The sequence below is a fragment of the Parambassis ranga genome, chromosome 9, assembly GCF_900634625.1.
Source record: "Parambassis ranga chromosome 9, fParRan2.1, whole genome shotgun sequence".
NCBI lineage: Eukaryota > Metazoa > Chordata > Actinopteri > Ambassidae > Parambassis > Parambassis ranga.
The window spans coordinates 3,953,131-3,973,031 of NC_041030.1; the positions used below are offsets into that span (position 1 = coordinate 3,953,131).

The 19,901-nt window shown below is 42.0% G+C and overlaps 1 protein-coding gene across 1 annotated transcript; it reads right to left on the reverse strand.

Moving 5' to 3' along the window:
* Positions 1 to 30: 30 nt before the first annotated feature.
* On the reverse strand, positions 31 to 10,382 carry erlin2 (ER lipid raft associated 2). The gene is made up of 12 exons (XM_028414832.1): positions 10,293 to 10,382; positions 8,860 to 8,967; positions 8,166 to 8,247; positions 7,685 to 7,731; positions 7,386 to 7,447; positions 7,094 to 7,219; positions 6,602 to 6,675; positions 5,390 to 5,448; positions 2,684 to 2,775; positions 2,517 to 2,606; positions 2,135 to 2,214; positions 31 to 2,063 (listed from the first exon to the last, which is right to left on the reverse strand). Exons 2-12 carry the CDS (start codon positions 8,964 to 8,966, stop codon positions 1,884 to 1,886), a joined length of 999 nt encoding a protein of 332 aa, XP_028270633.1. The 5' UTR covers position 8,967; positions 10,293 to 10,382; the 3' UTR covers positions 31 to 1,883.
* Between the last annotated feature and the right edge of the window lie 9,519 nt (positions 10,383 to 19,901).

A 19,901-nucleotide genomic window follows, 5' to 3' on the forward strand; every position in this document is an offset into this window, starting at 1 on the left:
TGAAACCAGCTGTTAAATATAGAGATGTTATCAGGGTTCAAACACTTTTTACTGATAATCCCATACATCACATTTTAAACTTTATAATGCTGTTGACATCTCAGAGAATAAAACACAGTACTTTTTGAATTTACATTCACCACCGAGCTCAGCCAGCGTTGATCTCAGCTGGTCTGAGGCGCTGGAATAAAACAAACATAAGCAAACTGCTCCACCTTCAGAGACTGCAGCCAAAAACATTATAAAAAATATTTAAAGAAAAAGCAATGCAACATTTGATTGCTGAAATAAAAAGTGAAATTAAGACAAGGGCCAATGAGGTCCAGACTGAAGTTCCCAGAACTGGTGCCACAGCATGTCCCACACCACCTGTAGTGTTGCCAGAAGCTACAGACTAACATTTTCTGAGTGGTTCTTTGGAAAAAGCATCATTTAGCCTATGAATCAGCTGCTGATGTAAGACCACATAAATTACCAGACTTTTGTTTTTACAGAAGACGGATTAGAGAGAAAATAAGACATCCCACATTAAATAGACTGCTTTGATCCTCGTGTCATGCCTCCTACCAACTATTCCTATTTAACTTCTTCCTCCTTGACGTCTGTGGAGCCTAAACGCTGCCGAGAGCACAATACACATCCTGTAACGGTTCTCAGATGTTTGTCTGGATCAATTCAGGAGTTTTGCTGTTTTTTATAAACCTCTCACTGTGCAGATAAAATGACAGATAAAACGGCTTTTTAGGCAAATTGCTACACACATCAACAGAAGAAGAGCAAAACTCAGAACAGTTGCACAAATTCAGTGTTTGTTCAGTACATTCCCCTGTGAACAGGAGATGTTTTCCAAAACACGACAGTCAGTAGTCAGTAGCTACCACAGTACATTCATCATCACTGTGTTTTATCTACATTTATGGTCAGTTTCTATAATTTTTAAGCAGATCAGAAGGACTTCACAGCCGGCCGGCTGTCCTCAGAGAGACATTTGGTCCCAGGCAGAGAATCATATTTTTGTTACTGCAGAGCTGCCCTGCTCTGCCCTTGTGGTCATGTGGGGAATGTAATTAAAAGTAACATGGTTTCTTCACTACATTGAAAATGCCGAATGATTTTTTTTTTTTACTGGAAGTTTTTCCCTTGACCATTTGCTGAACCTGTCCATTAATAATCTATTGTGTTACAGTGGTGTGAATCACAGCCCGTACACAGTCTCTGACCTCATTGTTAGTGTGGAAATGTATCATAAATTTGTGTTAAGTGGTAAATCAGCCACTATTATCATTAAATGTGTGCCATGTGAGGACTGAAAACTTAAATATATATGATTTTGGTCATTAATGAATAAGTTCATTGCACCTAGAAGCTTAAGAAGATAAATTCTCAGTCACTCTTAAGAACATTTTTTGACATTTGTTCACATGCTTGCCTAAGACATGTCAAAATAACAGAGAACATCACATAAACACATCAACAGTGATTCTTCACTGTATGATTCTTGATGCTACGGCTAAACAGACACAGTGCACAGACCATCAGAGGTACAGCAGCAGGGCTGAGTCCTTTAAATAATTATTTTGGTTAAATGTCAGTTTAAAGGAGCTCATTACACGCCCACAGGTGATGCTATTTTCTTCTAACTTATAGTTTGTATTGAGACGATGCCGTTCTTCATCAGGACAGAGTCAAAGCAGCAGAGGCTGGCTCTCTGCTCTGAGGCAGGAGAACGTCCAACATGATTTCTAACTGATTGTGAGGTGTTTGAAAAATACAATTCCAGGTCAGCAGAGCTCCTCTGCTGCGTCTGGGAGAGAGCCTCCTGTTCTCCAGCATATAGTCCTCCACCCCTTTGGTGGTCCCTATGGGTCCCACTACTTTCCTTTCTAATCCAGGTCCAGCATCTGCTCAGCAACAATGTCCATGGCTGCAGAGGCTTTCATAGAGCTCCCTGCAGAGCCAGAGTCCACAAACATCTGTGGTATGTCGTTGCCAAAGTAGATTTTACTGTTTGCTGCGATGGCCTTGTACTTCATTAGCTGCAAGTACTCTGGTGTTAACTTGAGCTGTAAGAAAATTTAAATTAGGGCTTTTCTTTGCCTGTCAATGAGGATGTGTGTTTGTGTCATCTTTTTACCTTATTGGCTTCAGCCCCTCTCTGTGCTGTGTAGAATTCTGCATCTGCCTTGGCTTTCTGCCGAGCCAGGAAGGCACTGTCTGTTCATCACAAATAAACAAGAAGCAAGTCTCAAACTACTTTATCCCTTAGAGAGCAGGAAGCCTAGGGAAGTACTGAGAACTGAAAACAGAGGCCTGAGGCCTGTGACACACTCACTGCCATTTTCAAATCAACAGACTTTAAAAACACTGCATGCAGGGTTTGGACTGGCACACCAAGTGCAGCTGAGCCACGTCTGTCTTGATACACAGAGCTGCTCAGACCTGTTTTATAACCTCTCCATGATATTAAGGATTTTGAGGCCTTGTGCAGTGTTTCTGTCCCCATGCTGGATACCAACCTTCAATTGCAGAGATCCTTTTTTCCGTTTCCTTCTCCATGACCTTCTGTCCGAACTTGATTTCTGCCACTTGTGCCACTTTCTCAGCCTCTACAAAACAACGCACACGTACAGCCTTTAGTGTCAACGGTGCACCAGATGATCGGTTATCAGCAGTGTTTGCTCACCTATCACAGCTTTAATCCTTTCTGTCTCTGCCTCCTTCTCCACAACCTTCTGGGTCTGTTGAGAGATCAGCAGCTTGGTCTTCTCACTCTCCCTGCAAACACATACACACGTCACTGTTGTGGTAAAAACCTCCATCTTGAGACTTTGTCAGGCAAGACAAATGTATACTATTATTATTTACATTTTCCATGCATGCTTAGGAGTCTAATATGGATAGATGAAGAATACTGAGACCCTACACGAACAGAACTTCAACAGAGATCACAGGCATGATGTTTTGATGAGAATCAGAAACTGTCAGATAATGTTGCTAAATTCAGTTTTCTGCATCACTGCAATTTACGAGAAGTGTGATTTATAAAGAAAAGGCCCTAGGAGACTTGGGTCTTAGAGTCTGTAAGGACACACATTGGCCTCTAACCTTCTAGAAAGTCCCAGCTTCCAAACATTACAGTCCAGTGTCTGCACCATCATGGAAACATGGACCAAAATACTTAAACTTGGATTTTACCCTCAGCCTCAGTGTTAGGAATTCTATTACTAAAACTAATAAATCAGGCTTCAATAGTTTTTCATTATCCCACTGATCCCTTTATTTCAAGACTTCTGGTTGGAAATCTTCGTTTCTTTAACAGCCCGAGGCTTATTTGCACTTAGAACTGGGAACATCTTTTCTTACAGTTAAGATCCATTATAAAAACACACTTGCTTATATTGCTGTCGAGTCCAGGATAAGCAAGACCAGCGCCAAGACAGACAAACAAGCTAGTGTTTTAGAAAGTGAAACCAACAGTACAGCAGACTCACCCACACACTGACCACTGCACCACCTACATAATACAGGCTTTGTAGGAAACTAAAACAAAAGTAAAAGTAGATAATTGCAGGGTCAAAATAACACATGTAAAATAAAAACAAAGAAATATCAGTCGCCTCATACAGTAAAGGTTCACACAACCCACATGAATGGTGGCAAGATGTGTGAAAACTACTTGAGCACTGGTTGCTAGGAATCAGGCACATTTGTATTTGAAAGCGGTCCTCCAAAAAAAGTTACAATGTTGGGGGGGGAAGTAAAAACTAATTAACCCCAAAATCAGTGCTTGCTTATGCTTTGATTTTGTAGTTGAATATATTGTTGCAGTGAATCAAAAAGACTGCTACATGTATTATTTTGACATTCCTGATATCGTACCTCCTGCCACATCATACATGTGATGTTTAGTGAGTCTCAGGTGAACCGTATTAATAATTTCCATTCTGGATTTATTGTATTTGAGATATTTATTAAAGTGTGTGTGTGTGTGTGTGTGTACAGCTGGCCTGCCACAATTCTTTTATCCTGTGATTTATTCCAGGCCCCTCATTAAACCACTTTCCACACCCAGACACATGTGTCTTGCTGTCTAGTGAACAGTCAGTCCCAGATCAAATAGTGTTGCTCTGACCATTTTATCCATGGATGTATGAAGAAGAACTGAATCAGAAGCTGGCATCTGCTCACTCAAATGGAAAGATTTTTCATCTGTGAGGATAACTGAAGACAAACATGGTCATTTTCCAGCTTCCCACAGCTACATGTTCCCAATCCGCCCCTACTGTATCCACTGGGAAGTCCCACAAATAAAAAGACTTGAAAGGAACATCCTCAGCACAGCCATGTTCAAAAGTTAGTACCTCCTCTTCTTATTGCTTTTTAAATGTAAAACCACATTAAAACTCCTCTAGTTGTTTATTAAGGGGGAAAAACATGTCTGCAATGCTAAGTATTCAATAGCTTCAATAGATTCAGTAGCTTATGGATCCAGGAAGTAATGGTTTTCCTGTATGACTTTATCAGTCCCACATTATTGTGGAGGAATTTTGGTCAATTCTTCAAGATTCATCCAGGTCATTTTCTTTAGAAGGTGTAGCATCTGGACTTGTAGAGTTTACTTGAAGACATTATGCTAATGAAACAGAACATATGAAGCTGCTTGGGTGAGCAGCGAACTTCAGAGTGGCGGCGGACTTCAAGAAAAGTCCAGATGCCTTGCTTCAACCATCGGAATTGCTCATGTTTGTTTTTAGTCATTTACTTATGCACAGACCTCTTAAGGTCCCACCACAGCATTTCAATCGGGTCAGGGTCTGCACTTCTAGATCATTCTCAAACTTCCAAACAAACTGTACTTGTTCAGTCTTTTTCTCATTGTGCTGTCACATTAACACTGAGCATGCTCAGTGAGGTCTGTAGACCCTGACATGTAGCTCTTGGGTTTTTTTGTGTTTCTCTGATCTTGGGCTGAATTTGTTGGGACGTCCACTCCTGTGAAGACTGACAGCTGCTTTTAATGTTTGCACTTGTGGATAATCTTTCTTACTGTAGAACGCTGAACATTCTCACAGGTCCATCTATGTGAATGATTAGAATCTAATGCTAGAAGAGCTACAGGACTCCTTTCCACATCTGTAGCATCCTTGACTCTTCTGACTCCTTGTCATCCTATCAGTGACTATAACCAACACACACTGCTGATCTGTGAAGCTGAAGTTAAACTCACAGACGGACATGAAACAGCAGTTCACCTCCTCTGCAGGACTTGGCAGATGGAGTTGGATTCTCATCATGTCCATTCATTTAGGAGGGAAAATAAACACACAATAGAGGATTTGGGGTTTAGGGAACATTCTTTGCAGGACATGGAAAAAGAAGGGAAACTCACATCAGCTCATAGTTCCTGCGAATGCTCTCTGGGATGTTGGGTTTTGTGACACGGACCGCCTGTTGACCAGTGGGACAGAGAAAGAAACATTTAAACTCACTAAAGACAGATTAAAAACATCAGGAGTGTAACAACAAACATAACTATAAAAACAAGCTTTCCCCAGTAGTGGCGATGGCAACCAAGGAAAAAGGCTCTTTGAACTGTAAGGGTACAGTTTCTCAGGAAGTCATTTTAACGTGTTCTGAAGATTTACAGGACACATAAGGCCAGACTATTTAATCCAAATGAAGCATTTAAATCTCAGGAATGAATGTATTTGTGGGTACAGAAAGGGGGGTGGGGGATTCAGAGGGGGAGAAAAACCACTTGGGATTCTTATTATTACTCTGGAATCACTCAAATATTGCCTAATATTTAACTTCAGTGAAGAGTCTGGTGCTGTTAGAGGGCTTTAAGGAGGCTGGGGATATGCAGATTAACAAGGGCTGTGTTCCATTAGATCACATTTTATATCGTCCCATGGGTCTGTACTGCAGATCAGTGTCCCACTACAGATAACAAGCTAGAGAAAGGGATTTCACTTTCTCACTGGAACTGAATCTCATGCTACAATATTTATATTTTCTCACAAACAATCTTGAGTAATCAATCAATATGAATGCCATCATTTGCTCCTCGTGCTTAGATAACATGATGCACAGCTGGAGTAAGCTGCTGCAGTGGTTTTTCCTAGTCTTTGTGATACATAAGTACATTTTTTAAAGGAACTACACTTCGTGATGGAGGACACTGTCTGCTAATAGTAAGAGGTGTCAGCCTGATCTCACATGCGAAAGTGTCCTTAAGCAAGACACCTCAAGTTGCTCACGATGGAAGCCAGTGGTGTTTGTGAATGAGTAAATGAGAGGCACTGTAGCTCTGATTACCACTGAGGTACAGACTGCAGACCATTTCCTGGAGTCGCTCTGCTGTTCCTCTGGCAAGCTGCAGCAGCCCACACAGCTACACCTTTCTTTACAGATTAAACAAACACGCTAGGCTTTTCTTTGGGTGGTGCTGATAATGCGTTAAGTCCATTGACAACATTTGTAAGTACACTCCTTTAACCACAAAACCTTAACAACAGGACCTTCCCACAAAAACACCTTAGAAACACATCTAACAGTGAACCTGAGGATGAACTTTAACCTGTCCGCAGCCTCACTGTACCTGTATGATGAGTCCAGGCGCCATAGATGTTAGATCATCTTGTAGAGTAATCTTCAGGTTTTCATCAATCTGGTCTATGGGGGGAGGGGGGGGGGTACAAGAATGTGAGTAAAGTGACTAGAAATGGTACGTGAGTTAGAGAAATACAAAGAATGTGAGGCCTTATGCTTCAGTGGCTTCCAGTTCTCCATACATCAGCCACTAAAATGATGATCTATTGATGACATTTGAATGTGTTAACATTACACTGTGGTTATGTTTCCATTCTGCAACATCTACGTTACAGCCAATGAAACCACAGCCAACATGGCCACATGCACAGCAGCTGTTTACCATTAAGGAAGGCTATAACATGTGGAATTCGCAGTTGTAGGCTGACAACACGATTATAAAGGTGCAACATTAAGCACAGCCGGGATGAGGCGTTTCAAATTAGTAGTTGTAATCTGTAAGTAGTTTGTGTACACCCACTTTAAAGTCCAGTACACTCACCAAACAGGCCGATGTAGACCTCCTGGAGCGAGTGAACGCTGCAGAACTGATTGAGTTCATGGTGAACCTTATTAAATATCAGGGCTTTGTCGTAGTCAGCTGTGAAGTTCCTCACTATGTCGTACACTGGAAGGAGGAGGCAAAGACACAGATTATTATGAAGGAAGAACTGTCTGCATAATCTAATAAAGTCTGTGTGTCAGTGCTGTGTTGCCCATAAATGATCAGCTGGGGAGTTTAGGATAAACATAATGTTTGATGTTTTCGGCCTGCTTAACACTGGTGAGTTTACCTGCTGATGGAATGAGGTAGTTCACCACCTCTATGCGGTCAAAGTAAATCATCACCCCTCCACTGCAAGAAAGAAAACACCATCTTTATCCAAACATCTGAAGAGAGAAAGGGACTGTATCTTCAGACTTGGTAAAACGAGTGGTTTAGACATGTGCTGGCGACCGTCTGTCTCCTGCCGTGCTTGTGTAATACTCCACCTAATGTATGTGTAATGTATGTGTATGTGTGTACATGATGAATGCTAAGTGTAATAAGCCTTGAAACCATATCTGATGTTACTAAACCAGGAAAACCTACCTTGTTCCACATGGTACATTCTTCACCTCATCTGTCTGCAATGTCGTCTGAGAGACAGACACACACATTGAATATGTTGTTTCTTGTTGACATCATTATAAAATCATCACAGATAATCCATCATCTCATTCAATATGTTAACCAATATGTTTCGGTCATGAATACAGGATAAACTCAGCAGCAGGAAGTGCTGCACTGTGTCATGAAACGTGATACAACATGAGCTGAACCCAAACAAACTCAGCGTCACTCAACTCAACCTCTACAGAAGCAGTTACACATTATACTTGTAATGGGATTTTAGCTTTGTTGTAGATAATCTAATACATAAAAAAGTAGGTCTCTCTGAGCTGAAATACAACACATGAGGATGTGATGGGAATACAGACTGAATGGTCATTTCAAAAGATCTGTGGTCAGATCAGACCCGTTTCCAGATGTCACCAGCTTGTGTGCATAGATAGATGAGACAGCGACTCACCTGAACAGACTTGTAGGTGGTGATGAACGGAAGCATAAGATGGAAACCAGGGCCACTGGTGGCGGTCAGCAGAGCCCCTCCCCTGTGTGACGCACAGACAATCATTAGAAAGGATTCAATGAGTGTCTAAGTTGAGACTAAAAATGAATCCTAAGAATAATTAAGATCAGTTATACATCTGGATCTAATCCCAAGTAATCACAGGACAAAACATTAGTCATCAATGGTTAGGAGTCGGGATCTTTATTCTTGCTGATGGAAAGCTCAGATATTACAACACTTTTGATTAACTAGTGTCTTTGACAGGCAGATTAAAAGAATCAAACTTTAATCTTAGCCAACACCACCATGAATCATTAGAGTCGGTTAAACTGTGGGAGCTCAGTGTTTATGAACAAAGCCCCTCTAAAGCAGGGCAAAGCTGGTTTTTAGTTAAACCTTTGATTTCTATACTCTATGTCTGCACAAGTAAAAAGATTAAAATGTTAAACTAAGAAGCTGCAGGGCCGTAAAACTGCACACAGCTGGCATTTTAGCCTGGTTAATTCCTAGGTAATCACTGAGACTATTAAGATGTTTACAGCAAACACATTTCAAACAGGTGCACCATTCCTTGCAGGCTGTTCTGTAACATTCATCTTTTTCAGGTACAAAAACAAAATGGAAAAAAAGACGACCGGTGCTGCAGGCTCACCTGTAGTAAACTCCTGTGTGTCCTTCATCGATCTTGTGCACAGAGGCTAAGAGCGCTGCTCCTCCAAGAGCAGTTAATATTGAGAATATGGCACCCCACTGTGCCATCCTGGCAAGCAGACAGAGAAGAGAGCATGTGAAAGTGAACAGATGGCGTCTCTCTTTTGCTGTTTTCACGATGCCTGCCCTAATTAAAATCAAATGTTCCGACACCAGCTACAAGTGACTGAAAAGCTGCTCCAACCCACAGCCTGCAAAGTCCGGTAGTAACACTCTGGAGTTGGCTTCTTGCTCAGTGGTTTATCTTCTGTCAGCTCAGGCTTAGCCAGGCATCAGCTGGGACTCAGTGACCTTGTCACCCTTAAAGAGGATTGAGGCCAATGTGCAGACACATTGTAACTTCACTGATTGTTTATACAACAAATCTGATCATACTATTCACAACAGTGAGTACATTTATTTATCTGCGACGCTCAAATGTTATTTCAACTAGCTTGAGCTGGGGGAGTCAGATGAGGAGGTTTCCTGGCTTTGGTTAATAAGGATTTGAAGAGATCTGGTGACGCTGAAGGCTCCACACTGGGCATGTCTCCAAATCATAGTATTCATGAAGCAGACCGTTTTCCCCTCCATGTCTCATGGTTGTAACTACATTTGTCTGTGATTTGGATTTGTTCTGGGTTTTTTTTATGAGAGGTTGGACAAATTATCCTTGGAAGACAGCTGTCAACAGCAAACGGCAACAAACAGCGCTTAGTTTTGCTGGACGTGGGTGAAATATAGGAAAACAGCTGATTAAAACACTTTTGGTAATTCTACATCACGAGTGTTTTGATTTCTTTATATGATAACTGATGAAAATAAGCTCTGTCGCCTAAATGTAAGAACTGATGAGGGCAGATCCCTTTAGGAAGCGAAATCGAAACCATCGATGCAGCAGTTAAAGTAAGTACTACCTCAACACTAACCGGTGTTTAGGCAACACATGTACGCCGAATGGAGGAGATGAGTGTAGCACATTGTTTTAAAGCGTAAAATAATACAAATCAGAGGAAATAAGTGGCCCATCAGGAAGCCAAATTTAAAAACTCGTATGTGAACAGAGTTCGGTTTCCGGGACTTCCGGGATAGCAGCATTAGCAGTAGCCTATATAAGTTAATGAATATCTGTCTGAAAGTCAACAGCCTGTTCAACCGGCAAACATCTTTAGATATTATATCAACCATTCAAATGTCTCATCCTTCACTTAAGCCTCGGCGTTAAAGCGCAAAATAAGGCCACACATTTAGTCACCTTTTGCTAACACAAGTTAGCAAAACAACCTCTAAGCACGTCTCCCTCTATCGTAACGTGCTACTGTCACACAAACCAAGACCGGGAGAGAATGTGGTCTACAGGGGGAACACACGCTCCCGGTGCTCTGCGGGTCTTACCTGTAATTTTGTCTGAAAATGACACCAGCACAGACAAGAAGCAGGTACCTCAGGCACCTTCTTCTTCTTCTTTAGAGTGACTGCTCGGTGTAACAGTGTAACATTAGCGCCCTCTGGTGCATAGTACACATAATACACTGACAGGACGTGAGGACAGGACATTTTTATGGGCTGCAGGTTTGTGTATGTCCAAGAATTCAGACAAAGAAGCAAGAAATATCAGCATTGTGTTAGAGTTTGTATAATATATTTTGCAGAGTAGGTTTTATTTAATTAATGTTTATATAGTGCTTTTAAAGTAGCAATAGCAATAAAAAAGATCTATCACTATGCCTCATTATTACATACATGCTTTGCATTACAGATTATAGATAGATAAGAATCAAGAATCTTTATTGTCACTATGCAGGGCACAATGAAATTTTGTTCAGCAGCTCCTGGCTTAGGCACACTCTTGGAAACATAATGACACAATAAAAAAAGAGACATGCTTAAAATATACCTAGATAAATATAAAATAGAATAAAGAATAAAAAGAGTAAAACTATCAGTGCAAATTAAATGTTTAAAGTGACCAGTATGACTATATTGTACAAACTGCAGTGTATTAATGGTTTAAAGTGCACAGTGTCTGTGTACAGAGGTTTATTGCTCAGTCTTTGGGGGGGTGGGATGTGTATGGGAAAGTGGGCTGATGGATTTCACAGCTCTGGGGAAGAAGCTGTGTCTCAGTCTGTTGGTGTGCGTTCTGATGCTCTTCTACCTTTTTCCAGAGGGAAGAGGTATAAACCGTACATGTGTGGGTGGGTGGGGTCTGCAGCTATACGACCAGCCACCCAGGACACGTACTGTTTGTACCTCTTCCCTCTGGAAAGAGGTACAGCAGCATATATATTAGATTAGATTAGATTATAAGATTAGCATGCTGAGCCCTGAAGTACAGTGTTATCCATTAAAATCTTTGCTTACAGCAGTGCATCACCAAGCCCAGTGCTACATGTCTTTGCAGCAGTACTGTGCTCATGGGTGAATGAAAAAGTGTGACTAGTCACAGAGTTACATTATAAATTACTTAACACTTAAACAAACAACAAATAATATAATATAATGTAATTTATGAGCTGGAACTTGTAAAAACTGAGCCAAAAAGCATCACTGGTATGTTACCATGTCTTGGAATGTAAGTTATTTATTTATTTATGTATTTACATATTTATTTGTTTTAAATAGCTGCATTGTAATCAGAGAAGTATTCATATTGGTAGCACATGCCAACTTCATGGAAAATAAGACTGTTTCATTTATCTGTAATGTTGTGCAATGCAAACATTAATATTCTCCTCTGTGACCCTGTCACTGATTGTGTACAGCACTGTGATGGATCCTGCTGCTGGCTGGGGTTCCTCCTCATGTGTTGGTTCAATCATGACAAATGTGAGGTTTTTTTAACTAGTTTGATGTGGAGTGTGACAGTAATTTCATGAAATAAGCAACATGAAATTCACGATAGTGTGAAATTAAAATGGAAATTTGATGTTCTGAGAGAAAGGGTTGAATATGTATGAGGCTCTAACCACCAAGGCTCCTGATAGTGAGAGCGGTCTGAGGGTGGCTGCACATAGAAAGGAGGTTTTTCCCTTGTGTCTGAAATTAAAAGGACTTTTCTTTTTGTCTGTGGATGCTCTCATTCTTTTATTTTATTATTTTTTTTTTGTAAATAAAGCACCACCTTTTCTGACTCAACCCATCTTGATCTTCTTGTTGTTTTTTGTGACTGAATACTCAGACACTCCTAAAAGCCCTGCTGACAACTCCCTCAAAGTTGAGGAGTAAAATCTTCTTTGCACTTTTTTAAGTAACCAGCAGGTGGAGACAGAGACCACCAGAGTTTTGTTGCTGCTTTATTTTCAGGAGGAAACCATAAAAAGAGGGCTGCATTATCCTGCTAGCTCAGGCTGCCCGGGTTTTAACATGTAAGAGCCGTAAAGGTTACCTTACAGCTATTAATTTTCAGGGGAAAAGGTTAGCTATTGACAGAAGAAAAAAAAGCCTTGGAAATTTTAACAGGGCAAAAAAGTTAATTTATTTAATCTGCAGCCACCAATAAGCCACTAGATGTGATGCACACAACTAAGGGTCTTGACACTTAAATGGCTGTGGTGCCTTATTTTTAGAGCTGGCCTCTTGAGAAATTTACAAAGGACCAGAGCTAACCCCAAGGTGCTGCAGTGGCAGCTCTGTGTCGTGCATTTTAAACAGAGAGGGGAGGAGTGGTGGAGGGTAACGGGAACAACAGAGCAAGGGAAAAGAAGTTTGTCAGAGTTCATTAAGTATCAAGGGAACATCGCTGGAACTGGCAGCGTAAGCCGCGCCGGGGCCCTAGTGCCATTAATCACGACTGACAAGAAACCAGGGGCCGAGGGAGGGAGGGGGAGAGAGGGGAGGGGGAGGAGGGGGAGGGCGGCTCTGCCAGAGACTCTGGTAGTGATTATAGAACGGGGTCCAGGCAGCACGGGCCAGGGGTGTTGAAGGTAACACACAGCACAGCTGAGGCTGCAAAGTTCATCTTGCTTCATACAGATCCCACTCACATAATCACAGGTAGACTGAGAGGAGAGGCTCCAGGCTTTGAAAACATGACAGAGAAGTGGACTGTTTGGGTGTGAGAGGAGAAGTGGAGAGGCTGGAGCTCTGCCTTCTCTGTGTTTCGCCCTCTCCCCCTCATTTATATGAGCTGAGCCTCTGGCTTAATAGCATGCAGGAGGAACAGTGGAAGTGCGGCAGTAACAGAGTGTCGCCCATATATCTCTGTCTGCCTGCCTTATTTTCCTGTGGTAGCTCGCCACACTGCTGCCACCCTGGAAGATAAAATAAATGGGAGCGAGAAAGTGAGGGGAGAAAAGAAAGAGGAGAGCTCGTGACTCGTGAAGATGGAGGCCTCTGTTAAGTGCTGTGCTTGAAAGCCCGTCCGGCCTCATTAGCTGTCAGTTGTAACAATACTGAGCTGGCAGCGAAGACTGCTCCCAGTCTCGGTGCCATAAATCACAGGCTGACAGGGCCCTGACAGGGCTGGGAACCAACACACATGCAAGACTCGCTCGCTTTCTGTCTCTCTGCTGCTCCCCTTTCTCTCTCCTCTCTCTCTTTTTTTCCACTGCTCATTCTTCTTCCCTCTCCCACTCTCTTTCTGCTCTGCCTTTGTGTGCTACTCCTTTTCTTTCTTTCTATCTCCCTTTATCTCCCCCCCAGCTCTCTATCAAGCACACTTACAGCACATTGCAGAATGTCAGCACACAGGCCAGCACACATGTGCTCACACATTTACATTCTGCAACACTTTTTTTTTGGTGTCCCATGCATGAGTGTGTTTGACAGAAGGGGGTTTGGATAAGTCTGCAGCTCTTTGATAGATGAGCTGAGTTCACTGAGCCTCTGTCTGCATGTGCACATCATCATGCTCCTTATTCTTGTTGTCTCTAACACTTAAGAATGGCTTCAGACAGTATGTAACACCTGTTGTTGCACAGTCCACAGAGGCCATGTAGCTGCAATAGTAAAATGTATTCTTGGGTCAGTGTGTGACAGCACTGTAAAAGTCCATTTAAAGTTGGACCAACGGAGATTTTACTAAGTGTGTAAATATTGTTACAACATCAGCTAAAATTACAAACTGGTGAGAAATGGCCCTTGTTCATTGTTCTCCTCAGCGTTTTGGGAAATCTGTCACTCTCTTGCCAAGCGTAAGTCAAAAAGACTGATAACACTCTCATTCTGCCAAATATGTGGCTGCAGTCAGATGGCCATTAGCTTAGCCTAGCATAGACTAATATCATGACCATACCAAGAAATAAATCTATGTCATTATGCTTGAGTTGTGTGCACTACAAAATATGCATATTAAAGGTAGGGTAGCAGATTTCATTCTGATGCACTTTTTGTTAAATTAGTGTAACTTCTCTTTACAATCCGATAGCAACCGATTAGTTCGGCAGTTTAAAAACATCAGCCAATCCTCCGGGTTAGCACGGAGTATTGGCTGGTTGTCACTCTCTTCCTGCTCTGCGCACCAGAGAGGTACGTGCATGATGGCCGAAGTCGCAGGCTCGTCTTCAGGTGATGTGCGTCCATGTAATTGGGAGGCGTGGCTTCGGGGTGAGCTCCGGCGTGTGTTTACTTTTGAAATCTGGCTTACTCTCACTAAGTTTTCAAAATCCCCTACCCTACATTTAATGTAGACAACCCCCCATTGGACAGAGCCACATGAACAGTTTATCCTGTTCCCTAGCATTATGCTAAGCTAGTCGTAGCCAACCTGCTAAACCCCAGAGTCTAAAGCCTAAGGTTTAATGATAAGACTAAGTGTTGATGCTTCAGCTTGTCCTCAGAAAGTCTGTCTGTAACGGGTACATCTGGGAATGCTACCTCTACAGCTGCATGGAGCCCTGAGGAGATGCTACTTTTAAATCTTACTAACTTTCCAGAACTTTCAACCCTAGCTTTACCCATTAAAACACAAAAAGATGTTCATAGCCAAGCCATTAGAGAATTTTATATTTGACATGTACATATATTTGTATAAATGTATATGTAATTTAATGCTATATTGATATTGTCTGTTTTAATCCAAACCAGCATATTTACCAAAACACACATGATGTATCAGTCCACCTAAACTCCAGGCAAAGAGATGGCTCCAGAATGTAGCTGAGGTAGGTGGGCAGTTGCAGAAGCAGGAAGCACACATTTTCTGCACATCTGTTGCTCAAACAACCCATAACTATGTGAGATTTTATTACATTGAGGTAATTAAATGTATTTTAACCCCTTGTACAGTTGTCACAAAAAGAAACATCAATAGAGACCAAAACCTTTTTTGCAGGCTGTGAATGTGTTCAATTTAACATGGAGGTCTATCTGGATTGACTCACTTTGGAGCCAGCCCCTAGAGGCTACAGGGGGAATTGCTGGTTTTAAAAACATCCAAATAAGCTTCACTTCTTCGCCCCGGAGGTTGAAAAAAGTAACTGTGACTGAAAATAAGAGTGAAGTGTCGTTCACGCCATCCAGCAAAAACATGACTGTTGACCACCATACATATTTATCCTGAAATAATGTTCCTGCACCTTTCTGCAGAGCCCCTCGTGTAGCTGGAAAGAACGAATGACCCAGAGAAACCTGGCCCATCACAGCTTACTGCTGTCACATTATAGGGTAACTGACATGCAGAATTTCCAAGTGCAGCCAAAGCATGTGTGTGTTAGCATGTGAAGGATGTTATGGTTTGTTTGTATCCATGAAGCCAAACAGGAGCTGCTACAGCTCTCTGCCGGCATCACTTACGCTGACGTGTGATGATGTGTGTGACACGCCTGGAAAGGAAGGAAGCTGAAGAAAGCAGGGCCGCGGGTCATTAATCATTGCTCTGTGACACATGAACACATGCACATATATTCCTACACACACACACTTATGAAGCATGCGGGACACGGGTGCTGAGCTTGCAGCTGGAATAAACTCAGTTGAAAAATTATACACACTTTAAGTGAATATATATATATATATATATATATATATATATATATATATATATATATAGCATGTGTGTGTGTACATGTATATACAGAGAGAATGAGATCACAGCTGCAACTGATTTAGTCAGACTCCCACTCAAAGCTCCCACACTCCACTCTGAAGCTGGAAGCAGACAGACTCGGGGTCAGCTCAAGATGCATTTTGCAATTTAACATAAATATTATTATGATCATAATTATGATTCTATTTCTCTCTATTCAAATTCAGCCTACAGAGAGCTGGAATTTAAAGGCTCTCAAGCTAAAGTGTGGGCCAATTAATACCCCAAATCAGCATTGTAAACCAGTGCTGCTGTGAACACAACACCAGCAGATTATACCGTTCTAAGCTGATTTTGTAAACGTGTTAAACATGGCTGACACAGACCAGCTTTAGCATTGATAGGTGCAGCCTCTCATAGCTCTGTTTTTGGTCTCCACCAGCCCCCTGGGAAGAATATCTGGTTCTCAAATGCTCCACTACATTTACATTCATATTTTTTTTTAGGTTTCTTTGCAGACAGTGTGATGAAAGGGTGCTGAAACTGCACAGAAAACTAATAGCATGATGAAAAGAATCCCCAAAGCTGGAACTGGATATTAATTTTCTGTGTTTGTCACGAGTTCGCCCCTTGATGTTACATGGAGCCTGACAGTTTAAATCATTGCTATGATAAAACTTTGAATTGCATCTTTAAATAAAAAGAGGAAAAAGTCCATCCATCTGTTGTGGCCAGTTGGTTTTAGTAGGAGCCCTGCATGAATAACATGACACCATGATTTAACCTGTCCTCACCCCTCTCTCTCTCTCTCTCTCTTCTTTTCTCAGTCTCATCTGTAACCATTACTGTTTGTAAGTTCAGGATGTCCTGCTCTCTGTGGTGCTGCAGAATCCCAGAGGAGGTCCCAGCACAAAGTTACACAACTGGCCTCTCTCTGCGGGCTTACATTAATCTTCCCCTGGTTGCAGAAATCTCCTTTTAACATCTTCCTCATGGGTGTCCGCCTCTTTTTGCTTCATGGTGAAATTTATTAGGGGACGTGTGTGTGATTGTGAGCATGCATGCCTGTGTGGGTGGACAGGGTAATTGGTCCTGTGAATGAGTCCAGGTCTTCTCGGGGCAAACGATGCTGCAGTGTATGTACAGTGTGGTGCGGCGCTGAGCTGTGGGGGTGTGGGAAAGCGATCACAGTGGACTTCAGAGGGAACCGAGGAGGAATGAGGAAATTGCAGACAGATAGGCCTAATGGCTGTGCTGAGGGAAGAGGTTGCAGGGCCAACAGCTGCTAGCCATCCATCTGGACCAGCCTGGACGGGACTGCTAGGCAGTGACGTACGCACCTTCAGGGGATGAGTGCACAGGGACTTTCCATCAGAGCGGGGTCAGTAAGCATTTGTAATAAAATCATGGAGTTTGTTTTAAAATCCCTTGAAGGGATTTTATTCAAATACAATCAGTTGAAACTTCATTTATTGCTGTGCCGCAGCAAACAAACGAAACTTTTTCTTGTTATTACACTACATCATAAATGAATTGTTCCCAGATAAGAACTTGGCTGAGCAGACACCAGCCTGTGTCAGGAGCTGGAAACATTAACTCACACTTTTTTTTTTTGTTAAGATGAATCTCTGGTGCTCATTGCTCTCCATTTTTCAGCGATCATCTGTCAGGCATGAAGTATGGGAGATCCTGTAATGCATGTCTTTTTAAATGTAATCTAGGTGAAGCTCCAGTTTTTGTAGGTGACACATTGAGATAAATTACAAACATTTCTTTTCTTAAGAGTAAGGCTGATCATGCTCCAGTATGTCAACTATACCATGTCGCAACCTGTTTTAGTCTCCGAGTTGTTTTAGCCAAGTTTATGGACAAATAAACTACCGTACTGACAATGAAGACCCATGTGACTCAGGTACAAACGCTTAACCTCCACCAGTAACAACAGATACATCACTTTGACCTGTCACATGAAAAATGCTGGTGAACAGGTCTGTGCAAGTGACGGGATGTTGTTAGTCGTCAGTTATAAGGAACAAGACATTTAAGAATGTGCTGATCCGGTTTACTCACCTCAGCTGAAATCTAAACCCATGCACTGCTGTTTCTAAAGAAAACATCTGCATGTCAAAGTTGGAGAAACTGACATTTAAGGAATTGTATGACAGGTGTTAGCTAGCATGCTACGCTGCATTTCATGCTCAGTCCATGCAAAATTTCCAGATGCTCTGATATTCCGAGAATTGCGGCAGACGAGGCTGATCATCAGTGACATCATCAGTGAGCGTCATGGCAACGCTACTCATACATTTGATTATTACTAAGGATTCTGTGTTGTTGTATCAGTGAAGGACAGTCTGTTGTTATGATGTCATGTTGATTTTGACTCTTTAAAGTGAGGCTAATTCCCAGGCTAAGCTAAGTTATGCTAAGACAATCACTTCCTGGCTCTAGCTTAATATTTACATACAGATGTGGAAATGATATTGATGTTTTCATCCAGTCCTCACAAAGTTACATGGAAAGCATCCCTTCACATTGCAAATAGCTGGCAGCGGTTTCGCAATTAGCGCAAATACTTCGCAGCAAAAGAGCCAACATGTATTTCGCAAAAAAGCCAAACTATTCCTTGAAGACACTGTGCTCATTTGTCGAAACAGTGCACTCTTTAATTCTAACAGACTATCGCCTTACACTCTATAGAGGCATTGTTGGGTAATGTTATCTACAAGACGGGCCAGATCAGCATCAGATAAACATCAGTTACAGTTGAGCAATGGGAGAAATATTCCTGATTCTGTTCCAGTCTCATCTGTGAGGAGGGATATTGGCAAGTGACAGATGAAAGTGTAAGTAGCTCTGGACAGCTGTTTAATGTATTCTGGATGTAACATCGATCCTGCTGTTGATGTTCAATCATGGAGCCATAAAATAAATAAATAAAAATAGGCTCAGCTAAGCTTCTCTGTTGATTTGTCAGAGCAGAGAGCTGATGAGGTGACTTTACTGACTGCTCTCCTCTGTTCCCTGATCCCTCCTTTCTCCCTCTGCACAGCCACATGTATGCATACATGCGTGCACGCACAAATGCGCAGTTTGTACACACACATACACACACACACACTCTAACCTCACTATGGTCTCACACAGCAGGCCTGCCATAAATCAATGGGCAGGATCGTGTCTGCCAGTTAGACTAAACAAGAGCATTTGTGAGGATTTGCTCTCACCCATTAATCATCTTGACAGCTTGAAAAACACATTTCCCCTTTAATGACTGTATTTGGATAATCAGCTCTGTTTCCCTTCCCGCCCTCTCCCTGGCTCTCCCTCCTCTCCTATACCCTCCCCATCTCTCCATTTTCTTTCTTTCTTTCTTTTTTTGCCCCAAGCACACTCACAAGCATGTGGGTACCTCACTATTAGCCCGTAGAGGTGAGGGAGGGGTCTCTCTCTCGCTTTCTGAAAAAAAGGAAAAGTAATCACACTGCCTGTGGAAAAAAAGTTTTTTTCACCCTCACTTAACAAACCACAAGGCCCCTGCTAATATAAACATGTGTATGTGAGCTCACACTGTCACAGTGCAGGTAGATTAAACACAGAGCAGTCATGCTGCTGTAGCATGAACCATGAACGTCTTAATTTGTGAGGGTTTGCTGCAGATTTAAAAATATAGAGTGACCCATGTGATGTGAAAATGTGCCTCGAAATATGTGAAGAGCAACAGACCTACCTGTGTATGCAAAAACCACTGTGCTGGTTCCAAAAATATGTCAGAGTTTACTTTAAATTTCTGAAAATAGGAAGTGAAATTGCCAAACTGGTGGTGCCTTGTGTCTGTGAGATACTTACGGACAACATCCAAATCTGTCTGTCTGAGAGTGGAGCATATGACTGTGAAGGAACCAGGCCACCATCAGACTGGACCAGCATCCTGGGGCTGTTAGTGCAGCACCTAGACACAGGAAGTAAAGCTATTAACTGTAAGTCAGTATTGTACATGCATACATATACAGCAAGTATGAGCAACTATGGCTCTT